Source organism: Triturus cristatus, chromosome 11 (genome assembly GCF_964204655.1).
Source record: "Triturus cristatus chromosome 11, aTriCri1.1, whole genome shotgun sequence".
Classification (NCBI taxonomy): domain Eukaryota; kingdom Metazoa; phylum Chordata; class Amphibia; order Caudata; family Salamandridae; genus Triturus; species Triturus cristatus.
This window is the reverse complement of record NC_140594.1, coordinates 389,513,755-389,540,380: the sequence shown is the minus strand read 5'-3', so window position 1 is coordinate 389,540,380 and position 26,626 is coordinate 389,513,755. Positions and strand designations below refer to the sequence as shown.

At 46.3% G+C, this 26,626-nt stretch overlaps 1 protein-coding gene across 1 annotated transcript; it reads right to left on the bottom strand.

Annotated features, from left to right (window-relative positions):
• Positions 1-17,318: 17,318 nt before the first annotated feature.
• On the bottom strand, positions 17,319-25,110 carry LOC146784249 (transcriptional regulator protein Pur-beta-like). The gene has a single exon (XM_085634826.1). It carries the CDS (start codon positions 24,349-24,351, stop codon positions 23,437-23,439), a length of 915 nt encoding a protein of 304 aa, XP_085490952.1. The 5' UTR covers positions 24,352-25,110; the 3' UTR covers positions 17,319-23,436.
• Between the last annotated feature and the right edge of the window lie 1,516 nt (positions 25,111-26,626).

Sequence of the window (26,626 nt, the reverse complement as noted above, 5' to 3'; positions counted from 1 at the left end):
AGATCCAATGCCTCTGAGGATCTCTCCTGGGAAGAAGAAAAATTAGAAACCTACAATGCCAAGCAGCTCAAATTTTTTTTGCAAACGCTTCACAGTCCCTATCACAGGTCTCACTAAAAGGGAAGAGTATTACAAGGCGCTGAAGGCCTGGTTAGAAGCCAGGGATGCCCCTTGGAATATGGAAGAGCCTGTGGAGGGGGGGGGGGAGAATGCTGGAGAGCAGCAGGATGAAGTGGTAGATTTGGTAGGGAATAAAGCAGTTTCCAGCCCGGGCACTAGTGTGTCCTCAAGGGGTCTGACTCCAGAAGAGATGGAGGACAGGGAGAGAGATAGGCGGCATAATATGGAGATGGCTAAGCTTAAATTGGATGGTCAGAGGGACCTAGAGAATAAGAAGTTAGAATTTGAGATGATGAAAGTGAAACTTGAGCATGAGGGAAGTTTGAGGGAGTTGGAGATTAAAGCAAGGAGTATAGAGATCTCCCCCTCTGGTGGCAGCATACCAGTAGTGCATACTGAGAGTAGAGTGTATATACCCAAAGAGGTTATTAAGGATTTCCATAAAAGTGAAGATTTTGGGCAATGGTTTGCCGCTTATGAATTAGCTATGGTGTCCCACCGGGTCCCTGAGAAGGATTGGGGAGCGGGGTTGTGGGGACGCTTTGTGAGTGAGGGGAGGGATACCTTGTTGGACCTACCCCCAGAAAGTAGAATGGTTTATGCCCACATGAAAGAAGCTTTGATTACCCGCTATGGTTTGACCCCTGAGTTGTACAGGCAGAGATTTAGAACCTGCAAGAAGCTAGAGGGTACCACCTGGGTTGAATATGTGTCTTTTTTTTGCAGAGCAATGGAGCGCTGGGTAAAAGGTAGCAAAGTAGAAACTTTTGAGCAACTGTATGATTTGATTGCATGGGAGCATTTATCTAGTAATTGTTTTCCTGAGCTACGCCAGCATCTGATAGATTGCAAGCTAACTAACCCTAGGAAGCTTGCTGAGGAGGCGGACCGCTGGGTGAGCACCCGGGTTCGCAAGGGTCCAGTGGGAGACTTCGCCAAAGGTGGGCAGGGTCCCCAGCAGAGAGGTGGGGGGGACAGGGGTAAACCAAGGGAGTTCCACAAAGGGCCCCAAAGTAATTCCCAAGGGAACCAAGCAGTGGTGTCCCAGCCTCCCCAAGATAAGAAGCCAGTGCCCCCAACAGGTAGGCCTGTTCAGAGGGGACCCCTTACTTGTTTTAAGTGTGGCCAGGTGGGCCACAGGTACTTTGATCCACAATGTCCCCAAAGGGATACTCCTGCACCACCCCGCCAGCTTGCTAGTGTAGCCCTGGGAGGGGAGGAGATGGGTGCCCAAGGTGGGTGGGATCCTGTAGAATTGACGCTTGTCTCACTAGGCGACTTTGAGATGGTCCCTAAGCCTGCACTGCCTGATAACACTAAGAAGTACAGGCAGTGGGTGACCATCAATGGCCATAGAGTGGAGGCTCTGAGGGACACAGGAGCCAGTGTAACTGCTGTCAGCTCCCGGTTGGTGTCCAAAGAACAGGTTGTTCCTCATGCATTCTACCCAGTAGTTTCCGCAGACAACTCAGAGAGCCAATGTGAGGTGGCTCAGGTTCCTTTTGTGTGGGGGGGGTCTCAGGAACTCTTCAGGTGGCTGTGAGGCCCGCCATGCCTGTAGACTGTCTGTTGGGAAATGATTTAGAGAACTCCCTGTGGGCTACGGTGGAGAGGAAATCTCACTTGGAGATGTTGGGTCTGCCTGAGTGGGCGTGTGCTACCACTCGGTCCATGGCAGCCAAAGAGGGTGTTGAGAAAGACCTGGAGCCTGAGAGTATGGCCCAGGTCCCTGCCTTAGAGAGAAGGGGCAGGGGGCGCGGGAAGCCGGCCCCCTTGGTTCCCACGGCCCAGGAGGGAGCAGACCCTGAGGGGGATGCCCTGAAGCCTACCGGGGAACAGAGTGCCGACCTGGGGGACCTGCCTTAGCTGACCCATTGGCAGCAGGAAGGAGGGCCCACCAGGGAGGAGTTTTGTGAGCAACAAAGAGTTTGCCCTTCTCTTGAGGGTATGCGGTGACAGGCTGCAGCCCAGGCAGCAGGTGACATGTCTGGTTCACATCTGATTTATTGGGAGAACAGTCTCCTGTTTAGCGAGCCTAAGGCTGCTGAGCCAGGGTCAGCCCGTGTGCTGGTGGTACCCGAGTGCTTCAGAGCCTTTCTACTGGGGTTGGCTCATGACATTCCATTGGCAGGACATCTGGGGCAGACCAAGACTTTTGAGAGGCTGGTCACCCACTTTTATTGGCCCCAGATGCGGAAGAGCTCAGATATGTATTGCAGAACCTGTTAGACTTGCCAGGCAAGTGGGAAGAGTGTGGGGGGGGGGGGGGGAGATCAAAGCCCCACTCCAGCCCTTTCCAGTTGTGAGTACTCCATTCGAGCGAGTGGGCATTGACATTGTGGGGCCTCTGGACCCCAAGACAGCCATGGGCAACAGGTACATCCTGGTCTTGGTGGACCATGCCACCCGGTACCCTGAAGCCATCCCACTCAGGACAGTGACGGCCCCCATGGTGGGACGTGCACTGATGGGGATCTTCTCCCATGTGGGGTTCCCCAGAGAGGTGGTGAGCGACAGGGGGACCAACTTCATCTCCCAGTATATGAAGTCTCTGTGGAAGGAGTGTGGGGTAACGTATAAGTTCACCACTCCTTACCACCCCCAAGGAAATGGTCTGGTTGAAAGGTTCAACCGGACCTTGACGGGCATGATCATGGGCCTAGAATAGTCCCTGAGGCGTAAGTGGGACGTCCTCTTGCCATGCCTGTTTTTTGCATACCGTGAGGTGCCACAGAAGTCCTTAGGGTTCAGTCCCTTTGAACTGCTCTATGGCCATCCGGTAAGAGGGCCTCTGAGTCTGGTCAAGGAAGGCTGGGAGCAATCTCCCAGGAAACCTCCCCAAGATGTATTTAGCTACAAATTGGCCTTCAGGAACCAGACTCGGCGTTTCAGAAAAATTGCTGCGGCAAATCTGGAAGCCAGCCAGGAGATGAAACGTTGGCACGACCAGAATGCCACTCTGGTCGAATTTCAACCTGGTCAGGTTTGGGTCCTGGCCCCAGTGGAGCCTTGTGCACTCCAAGATAAGTGGACCGGTCCATTTGAGGTGGTAGAGCACAAAAGTCCAGTTACCTACTTGGTGGACTTTAAGTCTCCCAGGAATGTCTTACGGGTCCTGCACGTGAACCCCCTAAAGCTCCACTTTGTGAGGTCTGAAGTGGGCATGCTTCTTGCCACAGATGCAGGGATGGAGGAGGAGAGTGAGCCTCTTCCTGACCTCCTGTGTGCAGGAGAAGGATGGGTCAGTGGAGGGTGTGGTCCTCTCCACCACACTGACCCCTGAGCAGCAGAGAGATTGTCACCAGCTGTTTGGGCAATTTTCTGATTTATTTTCCCTGGTGCCTGTTGTCACTGATTGGTGCGTCCATGAGGTAGACACCGGGGACAGTCCTCCTGTCAAGCACAAGGCTTACAGAGTGACTGACAGGGTCAGGGCCTACATTAATGAGGAGGTCTCCAAAATGTTTGCCCTAGGGGTGATTGAGTCCTCTAGCAGCCCTTGGTCCAGCCCAGTGGTCTTGGTAGCAAAAGCTGCAGCGCCTGGTGACACTCCAGAACTTAGTTTCTGTGTGGACTACCGAGGTCTCAATTCGGTCACGAGGACCGATGCTCACCCCATCCCCAGAGCTGAGGAGCTCATAGATCGGTTAGGGGCTGCCCGGTACCTCAGCACGTTTGATCTAACGTCTGGGTACTGGTAGATCGCCTTGACTGATGGGGCAAAGGAGAGGTCAGCATTCTCCACACCAGATGAGCACTACCAGTTCTGTGTGATGCCCTTTGGGATGAAGAATGCCCCTGCCACCTTTCAGAGATTGGTCAATCAGGTGTTGGCTGGACTGGAGGATTTCAGTGCTCCCTACCTGGATGACACTGCAGTGTTTAGTTCCTCCAGGGAGGATCACTTGCACCACATCTGGGAAGTATTGATGGCGCTACGCAGAGCAGGCCTCACAATCAAGGCCAGTAAGTGCCAGATTGGGCAGGGTTCTGTGGTGTACTTGGGACACCAGGTGGGGAGTGGCCAGGTGGCACCCCTACAGCCCAAGATTGAAACCATCCTGGCTTGGGAGCCCCCAAGGACCCAGACCCAGGTGAGGGCCTTCTTAGGACTCACGGGTTACTACAGGTTTGCAAGGGGTATGGCAACATTGTTGCACCCTTGACTGTGCTGACTTCCAAGAAGCGGCCAAAGATTGTGAACTGGACTGACACCTGTCAGAAAGCTTTTGATGCCCTCAAGACTGCCATGTGTACAGCACACTCCAGGCGCCCAATTTTGCTAAAGAATTTATTGTCCAGACGCTTCAGAGCATGGGGTGGGGGGGCTGTTCTGTCACAGATGAATGAGGAGGGACTAGACCAACCTGTAGCCTTCATCAGTAGGAGGTTACTTCCATGGGAACAGAGGTGGAGTGCAATTGAGCGTGAGGCATTTGCTGTGGTCTGGGCACTGAAGAAGTGGAGTCACTTCCGGGTTCAGACAGACCACAGGCCCCTCAGATGGTTGATGTAGATGAGGGGTGAGAATCCTAAGTAGTTAAGGTGGTCCATTTCCCTACAGGGTATGGACTTCACGGTGGAACATCACCCTGGTACAGAACACGCCAATGCTGATGGTCTGTCCACATTTTTCCGCCTTAGTGATGAGAACTTCCAAGGGGATGGGTAGTTCGCCCCACATTTCAGCTGGAGGGGACGCATGTTAGACCTGGCACCATTGGCGTGCGTCTCCCTTCCATTTTTCGCTGTGTCTCCTCTGTTTTTGCTGGTTATAGATGCTCTGGGCGCTGTGCCACTGCCATTCAGTGCCACAGCGCGAATGCTCCCTGTGTAAAGTTGACATGTGAATTGTATATATCCATGATTGGCTTATTTGGTTTACTTGTTAGTCCCCAGTAGCGTGGCCTGTGTGTGCCCAGGGCTGGTAAACCAAATGCTGCTGGTGGGCCTGCAGCGCTGGTTTGCGCCACCCACAGAAGCAGCTTGTAAAGTGTGTCTCAGACCTGCCATTGCAGTGTCTGCATGCAGTCCAGAACTGCCATCTTGGCTGTGAAGTGCACCCACTTCCCAGCCCCTGAACATTCCCCTGGCATCATGTAAGCCACCGCTATGGTAGGGTGCATTGTATGTGTAAGGTAGGACATACTCTTATGTGTGTAGCATGTCCTGGTAGTGAATTACATCCAATTTCGTTTTTCACTACTGTAAGGCTACCTGTTCTTCATAGGCCAGAATGGGAGGTTTGGCTTTTACATTCTATAGCCCTAACTGACCCACAGAACATGGTAGAAAAACGAATTTAGTATGCCTGAGCTCAGAATATTAAAATACATCTTTTAGTGAAGTTTATTTTTATATTCTGTGTTTGCAAATACCACTTTTAGAAAGTAGGTATTTTCTTGCCTAAGACTTCCAGTGTGCTCTGCTATTATGTGGATTGGCTGTCTGGTTTTGGAGGGATAGGGCAGGCTGAGTCAGACCTGGGTTGAATAGAGAGATCTGCATTGGAGTATGGGGAGGGGTAGCTCCTGGACCTGAATAGGGCTGTGCCTGGCAAGGTGAATGTTGGCTCCACCTCCCACTGTGCGTCTGATGGCAGAGCCCCTCTTTCTGAAAGGAAGGATGCAGCCTGGTAAACAAAGTGCTGCAGGGCTGGGCAAAACTGGTTCTGGCTGGGTTCAGTGACTTGTAGCTTCTGAGAACAAAGACTTTTGGGGTATAAATATCTGTGCCCCAACCCCTACAATTGGTATTGCTCCTGGACAAGAACCTCTGCCCGTGTAACTGAAGGAATCTGCAGAAGAGGACTGTGCGTGTGTGCTGTTTCTTGGACTGGCCTGCATTGGTTACTACTGGACTTAGAAGAGGAAAAGGACTTTGAAGGAAATGATTTTTGCTACAGCAATCACCCAAGGGCTAGAAGAGAGCTAGCCTCCTGCAGGAGTCTCAGGCACATCAGACTCCACCGCCAGCCACCTGTTTCCTCCCAGCGAGGATTTCTATCTGCAGGTGAGGCCCCTGTGAGTTCCAGGGCCTCTAGTTCTACTGTGGAGAAGAGAGTGCTGAAAATCGTCGCTAACGCCCGTTAGCGATCCGCTGCAGCTGGAAAGCGTAAGGAAAATCGTCGCTCTGCTGCCGCCGAGTGCTCGCTATCGGAGATCATCGCATCACCTGTCTGCGGGCCTGAAAACGCTCGCTAGCCCGAAGATTATCTCATTGCATTTTGCGGGCCTTAAAACGCTCGCTAACCAAAGATCATCGCATCGAGTTCATCGCTTCACAACATCGCAGAGCGGACGCAGAGCGTTCGCCATTTTAATCGCATCGCATCAGGATCGTTGCTATCTCGCGGAGCGCCATTTTCTTTCATCGCAACAAGATCACACACGCAATAGGCTCGGCGCATCATCCTCCATTCGCGGCAAGGATTTTATCGCATCACCAGCTTAGCGTGCAGATGTTTGTCGCTTTGTCCTGCCCACAAACCAGCGCATCATCCTCCCTTGCGGCAAGGATTCAACGCATCGCTGGTTAGCGTAAGGAAAATCATCGCTACAACTCCTTAGCAACATTTTTGTTGCTTTGCTACAGAATCCAGGTATCTTGTGAGTAAAAGGGTAGCAGAGACCACTGCCTTGAACTGAACTCCTCTTTGCACACCTTGAACTATTTTTGCAGCATTTTAAGAGTAACCCTATTTTCTAGTATTGTGGATTTTTACTGTTATTGGTCTGGTGTTGTCTATATATAAAGATACTTATTTTTTATAACTACTTGTGTTGTGTCCCTTTGTAGTGTTCTTCACTGTATTACTGTGCATGGTCATAAATGCTTCACACTGCCTCTGAGATAAGCCTAGCTGCTCGTGCTACGTTACCACAGGGTTGAGCAGGACTTATCAAAGAGTGTAGTCTGCTTACTCTGACTTAGAAAGAAGGGTCCCTACTTGGACAGTGGCCAGCCATTGCCAACTAGAGACCCCCATTTCTAACACTGGTACTAGGCCTACCCACACAAGTAAGGTACCATTTGTATTGGGAGACTTAGCAGAATGCTGGGCAAAAGGAAATGTGTGGCTCCCTGCAGATTCCAGAACTTTACATCACAGAAATGGGAGGAAATATGTTTTGTTGGTCAAAGTTTGAGGTTTACAAGGAACTCAGGGTAACAAAACCTGGTGAGATCCAGGCATGTCACCCTACCCTAGATTCCCTCAGGTGTCTAGTTTCCAAAAAGGCACAAGTTTGCTAGGTTTCACTAGCTGCCCTAGAGCCAAAATCCAGTTACCCACCTTGCAAAAAAAAAAGTCAGTTTTCAATGGAAAAATGTGATGCATCCATGTTGCATTTTGGGCCGTATCTTGCTGCGGGTACTAGGATTACCCACACAAGCAAGGTACCATTTTTAATCGGAAGACGTGGGAACATATCATAGAAGAACATTAGTTATTACCAGCTGCATTTGTGCCTGCCAAATGTAATGCTAGTGTGTAATATCAAGAAGACGTAATTAAAACTTTCCCCTAAATCTTATGCTGGTGTGGGTACATACAAATTCTGAGATGTGCAAATAATTACTGCCCCTAAACTCCCCATCTTATACCCATTTCAGAAATACAAAGGTTTCCCTGCTACCCATTTTTCACTCTACATATTTCATCATATCAATTGGGCTAACCCAGTACACAATAAAAAAAAAACATTTTATGGTGGAGCTCAGTTGTTGGCTCTGGATACCCTGGGTTCTTGGACAACCTACAAATTCTATATATCCCCACAACTAGAAGATTCTAGCAAACGTAATGGTATATCGCTTGTGTAAATCAGCCATGGTGACAAGAAGTTACAAATAAAATCCTCACAAATTGTACTTTTTCATAATCATTTCCAATAGTTATTTTACGTTTCCTTGGAAAAACCTTGAGATCTACCCACATATGACCCCTTGCTGAATTCAGAATGTTGTCTACTTTTCAGAAATCCATAGCTTTCCTGGATCACCCATTGGTTTCATCGTATTTTCCATCACAAACTGGAAGTTGGTCAAAATCACTGAAAATGGACTATTGCTTTGAAAAATGCCAAAATGTTTGTAAAAGGTTGGCTTTTTTTCCAGCTCTGCATGTTCTTGGAAGATGGTGACTAACACAGCAAACTGTTCGTTGAAGCCATTCTTGGGGGTCAGGGGGAATTAATCTTATCTAGAGCACTTTTCCCCTATTTTTCCGTAAGAACTCAAAATGTAGCTATATTTGGTCTGTTTTTTAGTCACCTCCAGGGCCATTCACAAACCCTGGGCACCTTTAGAATCCCCAGGATTTTGTGGAAAAAGGAGGCAAATTTGGGATGGTTGCCTTATGTGGAAAAATGTAACGAGCCCCAAGTGCAAACTACCTCAAATAGCCCAAAAAAGGCTCCAGTCAGAGGAGAGGCGGGGGAGTGGCAGCAGTTAAGGGGTAATCTAGTTTGACAGAATGCACATAACATGCAAAAATAAGACTTTTCTCTCAGCTCTCGATATATTAAATGCTTCCAAAGCAGCAGCTATGGCATGATTGAATATTTGGGCCCAGTGAACCGCAAGCTAAAAGGGTACAGATCGAAACCTCGAATAAGTCTATTACAGATGTAATTCTCTAGCTACCACATGAAGAAGATTTTTATGGTTTAAAATTAGTTGTTAAATTTCTTTTTTTTTAATTCAAAGCAAACAGGGTTGGGTTGGCTTCCCCTTCTAAATGTGTTGGACACCTAGAAAGGGTTGTATGTTGAAACCCACAAGACTGATTGGCTGTCTAGTGATCAGCATATGGATTTGTCATCTACTGTGGTAAAGAATAACACGGAGAAAGAATGACGGGTCGACAAGTACAACTATGATCGTAAGCATCGTGTGGGAAATGTGAAGCTAGTATGGGTATTGGGTTATGTATCAAGTGGGCTGTCAGGACCAAGAAGGCACAGAGTAAAATCATTAAACCACTTCAAATTACCAAGCTTTACTTGAATGCTGCTAAGTTAAGTGATGGTAAAAAGTAGCATTTTAGCCAAATGAAGTAAAATTATGTTGTGGAAAGAGGAGTGTGATGTTTTTGGTGTTCTCCATAACTGATCATGGCTGTGGGATTATCCTTACTGTAGCCTAAAGTAAGTTGTAAAGCATGAAAACATGAGTCCTGATGGTTCCCGTTCAAATCAGCATGAGGTTGGGGCAGATGAAAACCACACTTCTGTTCAAACATTGAAACTCACTAGGAGTGGTAGAACAGCTGCACAACCAGGGTAACGGGTTTGTGGGTTACCTTTTTCATATATATGGTTGTACAACTGTTACAATAACCAGAGTTCCACTGTTTTGTGCAAATATTTTTGGTTTTGCTATCAATGTAGAGTGATAACTTTCATTACAATGTTTTACTGTATTAAAGGGAAGAAGTGGGGTATGTTCTTGTGCTGCCACAAGGGACCATTATGGTGTAGAGGGGCGGAGTAGGCAGTTGCTGCTGGGCTTAGGCTAGGAATTGGAGTAACCCTTTATGCTCAACACATTTGGTACTATCCACCTGGAATCTACTTATTGTCACTTCGCCTTCTTCACACCAAACCTACATCTTTTTTCAGCCTACCGACTTCCCACATCACAAGGCAGACACCTCTGCAGGGCTCGTAAAATACACTCACACTGTAGATCAATTTATTCAGGACGAGCTATTTTTAGAGACTACTCGCCCTTTCTGGCAGCTGAAAGTCCTCTCACTTCAGGGAAGACAAATTGACCTCGGTCTCTGAAAGCAGAGCAAATGTGACAAGATTTAAAGGCATCTTTATTGCTCACTAAGTGAAAGAGCATAAAAATTCCATTAAATCTTGTTTTCTGTCACATTTGCTGGCTTTCAGAGACAGAGGCAAACATCAGCTTATCTTATTACATTTATTTTTCTTTCTATGACTTAAGTTAGAGGATTTTGTAAAGTGAACTGGGTGACAATTAAACTGTGCAAAGCATGTTAAATGAATGGCTGTAAGAAGTCAGCTATTTCAGTATTGTGTTAGAACAGTGAACTGTTCAAACATTTCAAATATATTTCACTAATTATGAAGGCCCATTTTTGTAATTCTTTAAACAAAATTTTTTATAGGATCAAACCAAATTAGAAAATTTTATTTGGAGGTGCTATTTTTGCTGAAACTCAGCTTCTAAAAATTGTTTATGCACTATTAATCAGTAAAACTAGAGGTCAGTGGGAAGGGTTTGTGGCAATTTCAATGGAAAATGCACTACTACGCCATACTTTGGTAATATATGAAAAGGGGGCTTTTAAACATGAAATAGGAATTATAACTGCTCCTGCCCAGATGGCAATGCTATTAGTGAGTTAAGAGGCAAGCCAGAATCATGTGTACCCTATATATGGGCTTGAAACTTGTTATCTATGGAGATAACATTTCGTTCTAGTAAATAAAAAGTTTTTTAGGACAGCAGAAATAGTGAACTTACTCATATTTGAAGGTGCTCGCTTAGTTGATAATAAAGAAAAAGGCGGCTCCATAACAAAATATTTGCCTAGGATCACACAATTAGAGACAGGTCAAGTACATTAGTTAGATCGAATAGATTATTAAAGTTACAAGACCTGCAGGTCTCGTAACCTTTTTATGATTTTTTTTTAGCCCAGCTCTGGTACCACAGGCATGCTTTGGCTGTACTTCTTACTATTCTAATACTTTCTACAGAAGGAAACTTTGTTATTTGTGCTTTAGCACTAGTTGTGATATCTTTACAGCAAATCTGACCAGACATCGGGTGCAGCAGAACTAAAACACAAGACATATGGTTGTTGGGAGTCCAGCAGGGGGGGAATGTCAGTCAAGCCACATTCGAGATATCCCATAACTGCATAAATGGGAATGAATCCTTGACGCATTGTTTTAATGGGTTTCCTGAAATGAATATAGATTGGTTCTGCTCTGTCCCGAGGTTCAGGGTGCTCCAGAATTTGACACCCAGTACTCCTGATTGGCAGCTGTGCATTAGGAATTTTCAAACTTGAGTTTGCCTTGACCATTTCTGAAGCTACTAAGTGATCTACAAATAAACCATGACAGATACTGTACATGGAGGGTACATTGCCAGGAGCAAAAAAATATTTGGTAACCCCAAAACTCAAAATGGGCACTAAAACCATTTAACTACTCTGAAGGTAAGCCACTGAGCAAATATAAATCATCCTCAAAGCACACTTATCAGTTCACATTCCCAAGATGTTCGCTGCGTTCCCAGATGACATGCATTTGTAAGTTTTAATCAGGCATGTGTAGGTGCCTAAGCAGAGGGGGGGGGGGGGAAGCACTACATTTGGGAGTTAAATGGCTGAAGTTCCAGTCAAACCAAAGGGAAGGATTCTACATACATCATTTCAGCCATGATCACTGCTTTCAATGTGTGTTGCAGACAGAACTCATACTTGTCTGCAACAGATTGCATTCTTGCCAGTGCCGATTTACTTTGAGACATATTAACAGCAGCCTGTACTGCTGTGCAGTATGCCTTAAAACAGCTCAGAGAGGTGGGGATTGAAAGCAACCCGTGCCTCTGGTGAGAGGATGTGGTGTTACAGCCAGAGCTGTCAACTCGGGAACCAGGTTCGTCAGTTTCACATCCTGTGATTCTTGTAAAATCTCTGAATGCCCTTGCCTAAAAAATAAATGCTTCCTTGTGTAATGTAACTGGTGCTCATGTAAAGAGCTCCAATACCTTCGGGTTGTGTTGGTGCTGTATACATGCTGAAAAAGCAAAAAGAACTTGTCTTGGATGGGTTTCTGGCCCGGTCTTCTTGCTCAACTCGTTAGGTTAGTAAAACATTTTTTTTAAAACATTTTAAGAAAAAACAAAATACACTGCTTCACAATTGAGACGATCTCAAAACGTTTTTTTCCTCGGTGTAGTGGTTTAATATTAGGGAGGGCTCAGTGAGAAACACAAAGCATGCAGCTGCAGCATCTGGCCACAACTGAAAATTAGAGAAATCGTGGTCTCTGCTGAACATTAAGTACCCTCTAGTGGACCATCACTTTAGGGAGCATGAATTCTAATTTTGTTTCAACAAATTATTGAATCTAAGGTGCATCCGTTTTTTTTCGGTAAAGCTCTCAAACCTCTATTTGATGTGCAGAAACCAGTTTTATATTTTTTTGGAAACAATGAGACACTAGCTTGGCCAACCCATTTGTTTTCATGCCGCTTCCTCATGACCTGCATGGTTTAAAAAAGCAGTGTGGATATGACCGAATATTCCGTAAAATCAAATATATTGGATTATCACAAAACTATCCTTTAGTGTTGCAAACTACAACACAAGAACAACTCTGGAAAAAAACACTGGCAGTGATCATATCTAAACATGCAGACTGAAGATTTTATTTCCATCACAATTTCAATGCTAAAGTTAAAATTGTTCTAACAGTAACGAAAGAATACCTCATTGAGGATTCGCAATGATCACAGAACAGTCCTCGGCACCCGTTTTAGGGAATTGGCACCAGGGCCACTATCCCCCCCTTCTTCCCACACAATACTAGTGCTTAGATTCTTAAACATTTCTTGTACCACAGCCAAAGTGAATTTGGCACTGCTTCCATCCTTTAATTGCAGGACTGAATCCAGTGTCTGGTCTGAAGAACGGCGTGTGGGAGCAGGAGTGGTTTTTGCAGTGGCAAATTTGCCTGCCCTCCCCGCCCTTTTTAAATGCTCCCAGGAAAAATCTGCCGGTCTCTGTTCATCAGTCTGGCTCTCTTCGCCCTCTCACTCTTCTCTCTCTCTCACCCTTTCTCTGTTGTCTCTCACTATCACTGCCTTTCTCCGTGGCGCCTCCGCTCTCCCTCTTTTCCTCTGCCGGTTTTCCCCTTTTTAAGATCCTTCCACATTAGGGTGTCCCCCCCCCCCCCCCCCCCACACACACACACACACACCACTCTTTAATTGTTCCCGATTCAGAGGAAGCCAGAGGTGCTTATTGGAGCCCTCAAGAAACTGGCACAGTCAATCCTCGGGGTCCATTTGACATTGTTTTTGCAGGGAGAGGGCGTTAGGAAAACGGAAATTAAAAGTGCATGTCTGTTCAGTCTCTTAGCATTACAGAAGGTGCCATTGAACCCCAAACGTGCACACTGACCTTTGTGATTTGGGTGGCTCTCACTAAGTTCTGTTACCCAGAATCCCTTGCAAACCTCAAACTGAGAACGAAAAAACTTTTTTCTAAATTTGATGTTTGCAGGGGATTCTGGGTAGGAAAACAGGGGGTCCATGCAAGCCATACCTCCCTGGACTTCCCCCGGGGTCACCAGTGTTCAGAAATGTGTGGGTTTGGTAGGTTTACCTAGATGGCTGTCGAGCCAGGGGCCAAAAACCCAGGAGACGCCCCTCGCAAAAACAGGTCGTTTTGCGATAGGTAATTTTGATGTCTCCACAATACGTTTTGGGCTCTTGCCCGTCACGGGTGCTTGCCCCATCCACACAAGTGTACCACCATTTTTAACGGGAGACTTAAGAGAATGCGGGGTGGGTGGAAGTTTGTGGACCCATGCAGATTCTAGAACTTTCCATCACAGAAATGTGGGAAAATTAGGGTTTTTTGACAAAGTTTGAGGTTTGCAAGGGATTCGGGGCAACAGAACCAGGGTTCGAAATCTACAGCTAGAAACTGGGCGGGGGGGGGGGGGGGGCGGGGTTTTCACTGTAAAAATGTGGTGTATCCACGTTGCATTTTGAATAGTTACCTGTGGTTGGTACTAGGCTTACCCACACAAGTGATGTACCATTTTTATAGGGTCACCGAATTGTATATACCGGGTACCCAACAAAAAACCATTGCACGAAGCTGCTCAGTTATTGGCTCTGGGTTCCTCGGGTTCTTGGTAAACCTACTAGTCCTATATATCCCCACAACCAGAAAGGTAAAATGTGATACTTTTATAGCGCACTACTCACCCTCAAGGGTCTCAAGGCGCTTGTACGAATACCGCTGTGGAACCCATCCTGGCTTTCCCTGTGAGGCGTCCACTCCTAGGCACCCCCAAGGTGGAGGCCAGGCATCCTTAGCGTTGTGGGGGCCGTTGTGGAGATTAAGCAAGCTATTGCCCAGAGTTGCAGAGTGGGACTCCATGGTTGGAATAGGCACCGAGGCGAGAATTATCAGGTCCGTGGGATTTTTTGAGCCCAAGACCCGCCGAGGCGGGGAATTGAACCCTGGTCCCGGGCTAGACCTCTGCATCAGGGTCTGCCACTCTAATCATTGAGCCACACTTCCCCACAACCAGAAAGGTCCAGCAGATGTAACGGTAAATTACTTTCCAACATCTGTCATACTTAAAAGCAGTTACAGGTGAAAACGGTGGCACAAATGGCTGTGTTTAATCAACTCTTTCAATTTTTCTTAATTTAAACTTAGTTTCTATTTAAAAAAAAACATTGAAGGATCTATACAAACGATCCCTTGCTGAATTCAGAATGGTCTACTTTTAAGAAATGTATAGGTTTCCGGGTTCACTTATAGCTTTCACACCCATTTCTACCACTAACTGGAAGGTTGAAAGCACAAAAAGTAGCAAAAATAGGGTAGGTCCCTGTAAAATTACAAAACTGTGGAAAAAGATTTGGTATCATGACAAAGGTCTGCCTGTCCCTGAAAGCTGGTGATTTCAGCACCACAAACCCTTCGTTGATATCATTTGCAAGGGGGGGGGGGGGGGGGGGAAGGGGGGGGGGGGGAAACAGATGCTCTCTTCTGCAGCACTTTTTCTCCATAAAAACAAAATTGCTTTATTTTCTTAATTTCTAGGTCCCCTTCAGGGGGATCCAAAAAACTGGATACCTCCTTTAAAATCCTCATGTTGGAAGAAAAGGAAGCAAATTTGGCGTGGATACCTTATGTGGACAAAATGTTACAGGGGCCTAAGCGCGCACTTCCCCCAAATAACCAACCAAAACAAAAAGGCTTAGCACAGGGGGTTCTGGCAGCGAAAGGGTTAAAGGGGAAGTAGTTGCCATTCTGTAATAGCCTCTAGCAGCCCCGTTACAGGTAATTAAAGTGTTCCCTTTTGCAGCATGAACCTACAGTCAAACGTTCTGTAGATTGTAAAGCAATACGTCCCCCGTCCCTCATGGTTTGGGTATGAAGAATAGCAGTTATTTTTAGAATCTTGTGGCCCACTGTAGCTTCTTTGCTGGAGTATCCAGAGTGATGCTTTTTAAATGCGTTAAAATATCACCACTCTGCATACGCTCAAAGAAAAAATTCTGAGAAAAACTGCAGTCATTTGTATCCAGCGGGCATGGTCTGGACCTAGACCCTTGTATTTTGTTAACGGAAGAATAACCATAGCTAATTATTGTGCTCAATCCATTATACAAAATTGAGAATGCAACTGGGTTATGAAACATCTTGGAACAATCAAAGGAGTAGGGTGCTTTTGATATCCCCATCGTCTTTATCAATAATTATTCAGGAGTGCTCTCTTTACACTTCAAGTATGAAATGTGAACATGGTGGCTGTGAGACAAGGAAGAACTTTTATATCCGACTGTTCCTTTTGTATGGCAAGGTGACAGACACTTAAGTCGAAGTAAATGTTGGAGATGCATCTAGGTATAGCTGCCACACCATGGGTTTGTATATTTTTCTTAGCCTGACTAACCAAGCGATGGTAACCTTCAGCCTTTTTCAGGGTTAACCACTTCCTAGTTTCGTTAGGAAAAAATAAATACCAAAACAATAAAACTCCAGGAACTAAGCTGCGACGTTCCATAACATGGGGTTCCAGTGTCTGATAAGGTTATAAAGCAGTGTTAAGATGCGCATTTTACTTTGGGCAGATGTGACAAGTGAAAATCCGGGTCTTTTGAAGGGCCTGCACACTATGTAATTTTCTACATGTGCAATTAATCTTTATGGTTGCTTTGTGGGAAAGCTTGCGCTCAACTCAGTGGGCCCAGTACTGGTCATGGTAACAAGTCAATGACTACATCTATAAGCTTGATTTTTTTATTTCAAAAGTTATGTCAGATGCCAAAAGTCTGATTTATTATCGAAAGTTACAAGAAAAGGCAGTAGAACTTATTTGTTAGGCACAGCATTCAAGTCAATGCGACCTTTAAAGTTTGATATCAAAGTGTTACAACCTTTGGACAGCAATATGCACATGAAATAAATGGCACACTACTGCAATAGGCGAGAGATTTTCCTAATGGTTGCATTTCAGACAAACCTTGGGGGCGGACTACCTGCACTGTCACGTTGGTTAGGTCACAGGAAGAGGGGTTGTATATAATTCTGCCAATTGTAATGCTACACGCTGGTAACTGTATGACCGTGGTTTGCATTGCGTGAAACCTTACGCTCCACATAGTAGACCATGGTCGGTTGTGAAAACAAGACAATTTTACAGGCATCGACTGGGGTGAGAATGCAATCATGTTAAAAACCAATGTAGATGGTTATTAAAACTCTTAAAAAATGTAGACTGGGAGTGTTTTTCTTTCAAGGAATCTAGATTACTGCAGTGGGCACGTGTTTTAGCATTGGTTATTTGTTATGTATTGATAAGTACCTAGGTCAACAAAACAGTTTAACAAAGAGCACACCTGCTCTCATAGCACACAGGTTTGCTTTTAGCAGAGGTATGTTGGGCACCCGAAATAGTATGTGCAGTTGTGTAAATAAATAAAAATTGCGGGGCACTGTATTATAAAACTTTCACTCAATTGGATTCAAAATCACTCATCCCTCCCATATCATAAGCATTTTACCACAAAATATGCTTTTAACTGTTCGCAAGCCAAAGACTGTAAGCAGCAGTGCTCACAGAACAAGCTTCAAAATGGAACTGAAAAGAAACTGAAAATCAGATACCAAGGGGCATCAAAATGATGAAGTAACTTGCTCTTTAACTACTGTGTGAGACCATGCCCTAGTCATTGGCATGCCCAGAACCATGATGTTCTGTTGACTTTTCTCTAATATATGTGATATGAAGGACCATGTGATACGAGTTAAAGGGCAGCACGTGCCAAACATTGCTTTCTGAAAAAGACCCTCAAAATGAAGCATGCAGACAAGAACTGCGAAGTCAACAAGTCAATGGAACAGGTCTATATGTAAAAACAATGACAGAAAAAAAACTGTTCCACGAAAAACATTCTTGTTGCCTTTAACAAGAAAGGACAGTTACTTTATTTGAAGGCAAAGGAAAAGCTTGAATTCTTATGACAATCTATAGCTGGTACAAAATGATCAACAATTTAGGTGCTTGCGTGGCCTTCAACAGCTCGTTTTAAACTACACATCAACATGCTGTAACATGGGAACGTTACAGGAGAAACGTACTTAAAACTCAAACGGAAGTTGCAGACTTACGCCTATATGGGCACAAGTATTTAAAGGACCGTATTGAAAATATTAAAGTATGCTACTCAGACAAGACGCTGTGCTGCTTGTATCAAACGTCTCAATGAAACTGGATAAAATGTGCAGGTAGTCCAAAAGCTATGGGGTGTTTCGATGAATACCCCACTCATTTGTTTAAAAAAATATATATCAACAAAAAACCTTCCACCCAAGCCTAACTGGTCTTCCATCCTAGGTCTGGTCAACCAAATTGTTGCTTTACTAACATTCTTTTGTTTGAGGGATTGTAAAATAAGATCAGGATGTGCACAACTATCCACAGATGGTGTTACAGGATGTATCGTTTGATCCTTGTTCTTTAAAGAACTACAAGATTACTCAACCAAGTGAGCAAAGTTAATGCCATATATGGCAGCACGAGGACATGATTGTGTGCATATCTCCCTCCGTGCACAAACTATACACATGGTAAAAGCCACTGGAGATAGACTGCTAGGCCCTCACAGGCCAGCCTCATGTAGGTCAAGAGCCTGCAATCTGAAACCATCAGACCGCTGCAATGAAATGTGAATGTTCATAAAAACACTGCACTATTAACACAAATGAAAAACGACATCAGGATTAGAGCAAAATACATGTCTTATATTCTCTCTTTTTTTTTTACTGCCTTCAGTTTTACATAACAACCCAAGCAGGGGTTTTGTGCAACTCTTGCAAATGTCGAAGTCACTGTGCACAAACTGGTCTGGAGATATAGATATATATATATACTTTTTTAAGAAAGGGAGGGAACACAAGGACAGTTCTCCGTCACAAAGAAGTGAAAACACGCGAACAAAAATACATAGGTAAATACAGCAGGACATTCAATAACAGCTGCCTTAAGTACAAAATACAGTACAAGTACACCGATGTAATTAAAACATCAAGAAATACTATTGCTCCCATAGAATTTAGGAAACGTTCTTTGCAACGGAGAAAATTAAAAATTAACTAAATAGATTTTATTTTTTAGAACGGCCCATAAAAGGAACACCCAGGTTGGGAAATATAAAGTGAGACTGTTTAATGTGACTGAGGCGTACACACTGGTGGCTGAAACTTTAAAATGCAACATTTCCATAAAAATCTGCAAACTTGCCTTTTTGCTTTTAATGTAGTACACTTTCCTTTTACCGGCCTCCAACAAAAATATCCAGCCACAAATGCATACCAATATATTTGTGTATATAGTTAGGAAAAAAGCACACCAAAAAATGTTTTATTAGGGCCCTTCTAAAAATTCATAAAATAAATAAAGGCAGCTCAAAAACGCGTGCAAAGTGTTTTTAAATTTCTTTTAAAAAATAAAATACTTAAAAAGGATTAACCAAGAAGATTTAAGTTCCCCTTGGGCCAAGTGTTGCACCAATAACATAACCTGACATTGTGAAATGGTAGCGTGATGCATTCAGTTCAAGTCTGTCAGGTCCAGCACGTCTTGGACAATACTCTGATGAGGTGAGTGGTAACATTTTAATAATAGATAATCCAGTTTAAAAATCGGAGAATCTGAGTTATCTGTTAAACAAGCAACTAGGAGGCCGGCAACTCAAAGGTTGATCAAACTTGGGAAAAGGGCCATGTCAGGCAAAATGTATCTTTTCCCTTGTTCCATCAACTTCCCGGAAATACCGCCATGGTGCAGACTGCTAGGAAACCTAATTTCCATAAAGGGCAACTCGCCTTTAAGTCAGATTATACTTTGAGCCAAAAATCATAACGTAAAGGGGAAAAATTTCTTTTGGGCCGAGTACATTCAACAAGAGACTATATAAATAATTTTAAGTCACAAAGCTAATTTAGCTTCCTTTAACGATGGACCTTCGGTTCCATCATGGTAGATGTTATCCAACGCTTGCTGGCAACAGGTGAGAGTCTGAGGTACTGATATACGGATCGCTTAGGTCTTTAACAATCCTTGTAAAAGAGTAGCTGACACTGGAATCGTGGACCTGAGGTTGCGTTTAGAATTGCTAGGAAAAGAAGTCCAATACTGTAAGCTGGACTCAAAGTTCTTACATCCTACAGGATCTGTAGATAATCTTTCACAGATAAGACATTAATCCACGTTTAGCCTTGAAGTCACTTCCCCCAAAAACGTTTTTTTAATCTCACTTGAGCGATGGTGTTTTTCTGAATCACGTGACCACCCAAAGCATGAAAGGGCCTCTTTAAACACCATCATGCACCAGGTACGATTTGAGACAAATTAAGTGTGGCATCTTATTCTGTTAGAGCAATTGCCTCCACGGAGATCTTTAGTAAAGCTCGGGTATCAACGCCAATCAAACCAATTATAGAGTGTGCTTGAACTTTTTTTTAACTTGCAGTTTTCACTCTACCATAAAAAAAAAATTACCAGCTATGCCAGGAAGGTTCTCATTTGCTAATGTCTCTTCGTTTGTGAAGCGGACAAAAAAAAAAAAAAAAAGTGAGGGATAAAAGACGTTGGTCCAGGTGGCCAAGTACTCCCCGTTCTTCCTATTAAGTTTGTGTTGCACGCTGAGCCATCAATACCAAGGAGCGATCTCAAAAATGCAATTTTCTCAATAACAGGATCACCTTTTCCAATAGTATCACAGCCACTGAACAGACCTCAATTCGTGGTTCTCGTAATGAGCAGTAAAGGTCCAAAAACAGAACAGGTCATTCCAATTTGGGCAGCTTGTCTGAAGACCCAAAAAAAAGCGTGGTAAGCAGGAGCGGAAACCAAAAAAGTGACATGCACCTATAAAGACCAGCCATGAAAATGTCCACTAGTTTGAGGGCACAGAGGATAGTGTTCCGATTTACAGCAGATGAGAATACATGTGACATCCTTTTTTTCTTTTTTAAAGTAAGCTCTCACCAGAAACATGCAACACTGATCGCCATCTCTGGCATCAGCTGGTGAACTCATACAAGCTGAGCAGTGGGTTATAAATTTAATTTCAGCTCGTTTTATTTTTAGCAAAAGTTTCTCAGCAAACATTCTGAATTCCTGCATCCTCATATGCAGGTCATTTATCTATTTCCATAATGCCACTCTATTTTGGGGGAGTTGGGTGTGCAATTTTCCATCACCAAATACTTTTGCTTTTTTCATATTAGCCTCTTGTATATTCTGCAATTCTCTTTACCACGATTTTCAAATAGGCAGAAAATTGCAATTGACTGATTAACAAAGTCTCTCTTCCAATTACGAAGCTGCAAAATGTCAGTTGTTTCAAATGGACTCTCCACAGGGAGACCTCCCTCAAACAGGTATTTGGTTGAAATGAACTGTAAATTATAATTTTATCTTCACTCCTCCAACGTCATACAAACATGGCATTCATTCCTCATGATTCGTTATCTTCGGAAAAAGAAATAGTCCAACGCTCAAAGTCGATGTAAATACTGAATATGATCAGACTGCGGCAGGACTGTGTGCCAAGTAGAACTTTTTTTATTGGAGGATAAAAAGAAATCGTGGTCTCAGGAGAGCAGCAACCACAAAATGTGTCCCAATTTTAGAAATACTCAACTGTTGATCCAAGGAGGCAATGCAGCCCACAATTAAATTGTCTCCAGTTCAATCCGAGGACAATCAAAATTAACACATGGATGCTTAGTCTCCAACACACATTAAACAATGTTCTATTGAACACCTGCCTGTTTGCATTGGAGCGTGCCCTTCCTTGCCACATTGCTCAGACTATTGTCGACACGAAGAACTGGGCCACCAAGTCTTAAAATATGAGCCACACAGGATGTTCATGTCCTGACCATATAGTCATTTGTTGTTATCTGGTGCACCAATGTAGGCTTACACCTTCATACTGACCGGTCTCTGAAGAGGAAGCTCACAAGGGACCACACTGAGGAACCGAAGCAACTCAAATTCAAACACCTTTCAGGAGACTGTTCACAACCGAGCACATATGTTCGTTTCTACAGGGAGGCCTTAATATACATTATACCATGTACTGGATGAGTTGAATGCACTGCACCATCGCAGCTGTCTGGGCCTTGCTTAATCGATCAAACTTATTTTTAAGTCTCAGCCACTTCAACTGGTGGAATAATGGTTGGCATCCAGTGAAGATAGATCTTGACCCTGGTCAGATGGCTTTGGTGGTGGAAGCCTGGGCTGAATTATTTCCAAACCAAGATTGGTTGAAGACACTTCTGATCATATTGCCAACTTTACGGGTGAAGGCGTCATCTGTTTCTGCGCTGCGTTGCTGTTTTTCTCGCCAACACTCAGGCTGATTGGAGTTGCATTGAGCTTTCTCCCTGACATGTGCATGATAGCTTGACTGGCTTCTCTGCTCAATGCTGCCAACAACCACTGTAGACGAGTCACCATATCGAATGATTTAACTCTTGACTGGCCATTCGTTGGTTACTTGAAATATATTGAATTAGCACTCAAATCCAGTTGGAATTCTTGCCCCACCACCCGCCTAGACTGAAGCCTGCTTCTCCCAGTCCATGGTTGGATGCCCGATTCTGAAACGGTCCATAAAGTGTGCATGCTTGTTGCATCTGATGCAGATGTCCCACCTTATCTAATCAGGCATATTCTCCCCTCAATCTGATGAGATCACCGATATATCTATACACGGTCGTGTCCACTCTGCCTCGCCTACGTTTTTAAGTGGTCTTCTAGGCGTCAGGTCAGTCTTGCCAGGGGTCTGGTATGTGGTGAGAGGGGCAACACATGAACTGGTGTACATGCGGATTATCATTCACTACTAAAAGGGCATCAGTTCAGTGATGCGTTTTGAACCGGGTATGGGCCAAGGTTATCCCTTCCAGAAGCTGGTTGTGCAGGGAGGAGTGCGTAGAACGGCAGTACAGCCATTCGTGCCTAGACCGTCTTTCATGTATTAGTGTACATGTTTCTGGCTTTGTGTGGCTCTGAAGAGGAAAGTAGGACTTCAGCGTCACTGCGGGTCTTGTAAGAAGTTCACCCCCCTCCTAATGCAAAGTTGTGCTACTGTCAGCTTTGCTGTGCGAAAGCGTGGGTTGCGAGTGGCTTACTGGACGTTAGGAGGCAGTGTACGTCAGGGTTTGGGGCCATCGGTCCAATTCCTCTATGGAGAAGAGGTTTCACTGTAATCATCCATAACCACACTTTAGGAAGGTAACAACTGTCTAGCATCGAAACATTACTCAAGTGTGTTCCATGGTTAGCCTTGTGTAATTTAAAGGGGACGTGATTATTTGTTAAATTAGGATGGGGCAAAGCTTTCGGCATTGTAGCGTTAACATGGGCCCTGGGCGTGCGGCGGCGGCTTACGGTAATCACTGACAAAAGGGAGCCACTGTATTCTTATCACCTATTGGGTTGTGTGCAGTAGTAGATGGAAAGGGAAGGTCAGTTATGTTTTTGGTGTCAAAAAAACGTATTCATTTGGGAAAATGTTAGTCGCTATGTTGCTATCTGTAAGCGAATCAGTCACTCGTTTTTTTTCTAAATGTGGGAGGGGTTGTTTTGTGTCAGCTGTCTGTAGAGGTCGTCCTTTTAAGTATGCCTAAATTGGGTGATTAACAGCCAAATATTGGTTTGGCTATTCCCGTAATGCATGGCCAGAATTTTGTCAGTATCCAGTCTCCACATTTTTAGTGGAATCCCAGTGCAGGACTGCCCCCCCCCCCATTATACAAAAAAATATGGCTGACCCCTAGCCACCCGAGTTCCTTAAATGCAGTCAGTCGCCCCTGATCCCCGACCCGTCAATTACCTTAGCTGTCACTCACTGGAAAGACTGGTCGCCACTAGCTCCCCAGTGCGACCGTATCCTAGCAGTCTTCATCGTCCTCTTAAGTCTCGCTCCCCCCATCATCGGTCCCCGGATTCTGTCAGTCGTCCCCTCCCACAACAGTAACCATCACGGGCCCCATCAGTCGTCCTCAACCTCCTCCGTCTCACTCTCCTCGCCCCTCTCACCTCGGCCCCCTCCTCCCCCTTGCCTTTCCTGTACGCCCTTCATCTCTTCTGCGTAGCGGCAGAAGGCAGCACCGAAGCGGGCCCAAGCCTTGAGTGGCACTGTGATGGAGTTGCGATATGAGGGCTTAACCTCACTCACACGAAGAAATACGCCGTACTTGTTGCAACCCACGTCGAAAAAGAAGCGCTTGGCGTCCACAGTAAGCGAGGTGCCCTCTGGCAGCGGCTCACCGGGCCCCCCTGGGCCTCCTCCTCCAGGTCCTCCTTCCTCTTCCTCACCACCGTAGTCATCAATGAGTTTAGCTAGAGCATCGCGAAACTCGATGAGCCCCTGGGCAGGCAGGGCAATGGTTTGACCACTTTGTGGACCCTGAGCGCCGCCGCCTCCAGGTCCTCCAAAGCCACCTCGGTTGAGGGTTTGCCGAATGCGCAGGAAGCGGCCACGCTGGTTCTCCTTCAGGTCCAGGTAATATTTACGATTCTCACGAACCAGGAATTCGCTCTTGAGGGCACGACGGGGTCCGCCCTCTCCCCCTGCCGCAGCCTCTGCCAGTTGCTCAGGACTCGAAGGCCCAAGCTGCGCGTAGTGCTCAATGAAGTCGCCAAGGTAGTCGCGCAGCTCTGCGGCTACAGCCATGGAAAGCGTGAGCCTACTTTTGGAGCCGCCAGCGCCCACCTCTGCCACCTTCAGGAAACGGCCTTTGGCGTTCTGCTTCACGTCTAGATAGAAGCGCTTGTTCTGGATATCTAAACGCTTCGAAGCTAGCTCCTGGGTGTCCAATCCGGCTCCGCCCGAGCCGACACCCCCTCCACCTCCGCGGTCCGAGCCGCCACCTCCTCGCTCAGAGCCGCTGTCCCCATCCGCCATCTTGGGTTCTGTCTCAGTATGGAGGGCTGCAAGACCGCGCAGGCGTGCAGCAAATGCAGGCGTCAGACGTGCAGCGTTCTAAGCAAGCGACGCTTTCCACTGAACTGGGGACGCTCAGTGGCCACGCCCCCAATCTGATCGCACCTTTTTCAGAGACGCCAGTCTGTCAAAAGAGCACCTCTGACCAAGTCCTTTACTTAGTTTACTTTGATGGGCCAGCAGGCTACAGCCTCTCCTTGAGTAGGGCCACTCCCCCAGAATCCTCCAACTTCTGTGCGGGTCAGTTCGTTCAATTCAGTGGTACCACGCCCCTTTTCTCGCGTCGCTATTATCAGGCCAGTTTCATTGCCTACCGTTGCCACTGACGTTTCTTTCCTTGCCTTCTTTCCGCTTCCCGCCGTTTGCCCTCCCTCAACCTTCGCCGCCTCCTCCCCGTCCTCGCGCCGCTCCCGCCCGCGCGCTAGTCGCCTTCTGCCTCCTTCGCTCTCGCCCCACACTCTCCCCAGGCTCCGCCTCTTCCTCCTCTGTCAGAGTGTCTCGGAGTGGATTATGGGGTGTGTTCTCGCGAGATTCTTGGGCTTCTCTAGCAGCTTTTCTCGTTACTCTATGATAAAGGACGATAACAGCGGAGCTGGGCTAGACATCTGTGGTGTTGTCCGGGTGCTATCGAGATGGGGCCTCTGACACCCGGGTCCCTACACGTGGACAATAACACTCGGGACACAGAGGTGTGCTTGTTCCATCACTGCTGCCGTGGCCATTCTGACTACGTGCACGCATGACGTCATATTTATTATCTAGGTATACACACGTGATCTGACGCGCACGCCGTTGCGTGCCACGTCAGTATCAGTATCGCGACATTACATTCCCCCCCAACACGCGAAAACAACAACAAACAACCCAAAACATGTGACTGCATCTTAACCCTTTCACCGCGGCGGGAATTCCGCCGCGGTGCGGGGGGGCAGCGCGGTGGCGCTGTGCTCATGACGGAGCCGCTCCGTCATGAGCCACGGTTGGGCTGTGCTCATGACGGAACGGTTCCGTCATGACTCCGCCCATTTGCGTTGTCCCCCCGCACAGGCGGGGAAACAGCGCCGCGCAGGCGGAGCGGCCGCCAACGGGCGTGTCATGACGGAACCGTTCCGTCATGAGCACACGGCAACCGTGGCTCATGACGGAACGGTTCCGTCATGAGCAGGGAAGGGGTTAAACACGAACTACAGGTACCTCAGTAGTCATCAGCTCTGCGCTAGACATTTGCAACTCTAGACCACTCAAACAAAAACAGTCTTACTTGACGTAGTCTCGTAAACGACGGGAGGGCTCAGGGTGCGGCCTCAGGTCATATCGCGATCCCCCACAGTCCGGCACGACACCCCGGCCCCTACTCACAGAGTCACCATCTGCGCCACCATCTCCATCCTCTGGCGCGCCAGCTTTCTCGGGTGGCGTAACCTCTGGCTGGTGGCCTTGCTGCGGTGCGACAACTCCATGATTCAGGGAATCCGCTCCTCCACTTGCATGGTCCGCATGCTCAGCAAGTTCTAAGAATCTCTCCTCTCGTGGCGTGTGCCTCGGGGGAATGTTTTGACGTCTTTCATCCGTTCCAGGGGGCACTGGAATTTTCTTGAAGTATGAAATGTTCCTCGTTATCTTCTCGGTACCTTTCCTGGCTGTCACGCACGTGCCCATGACCTTCTCCACTGTCCATGGTTGCGGTTCAAAATTCAAACGAAACTTGCCACCTGGCATCCGATTTCGGATCAGCACTCGGTCACCTGGGGCCAGGTGTGGGGTCACAGCACGCCGTCGGGCATCAACATGAGCAAAGGCTCCACGTCGGTGCTCATCAATGGCACTGTCATTGGGAGTTTCGGGCCTCCACTCTGGGTGGTGTGGTATGGTGTCGGTGACAACCCGCCCCATCAGCAGATGTGCAGGTGCCACTCCCGTGGTAGAGTGGGGCGTCTGGCGATAGCTTCGGAGAAATGTAAAGATTGCGAGTTCCACAGACTGGTTTTTCTCGTGGGCAATCCTTATCACTTTGTTGAGTGTCCTCATGAAGCGTTCAGCCTCTCCGTTCGCTTGAGGCCATCGGGGGGTGATTCGCCGGTGATGAACTCCTAGAGCCTGTAGGTACGCCGCGAAGTCCTGACTCTGAAATGGTGACCCATTGTCGGTTCTGATTTCCTTGACTATGCCATGTGTCGCCATGATTTTCTCGAGCTTCGGGATCACTTCCTGGGCACTCAAAACGGTTAGTATTTCC

Excerpts from the sequence above, each read along its gene's own strand:
- LOC146784249 (XM_085634826.1), bottom strand. The coding sequence starts at position 24,351 with ATGGCGGATGGGGACAGCGGCTCTGAGCGAGGAGGTGGCGGCTCGGAC.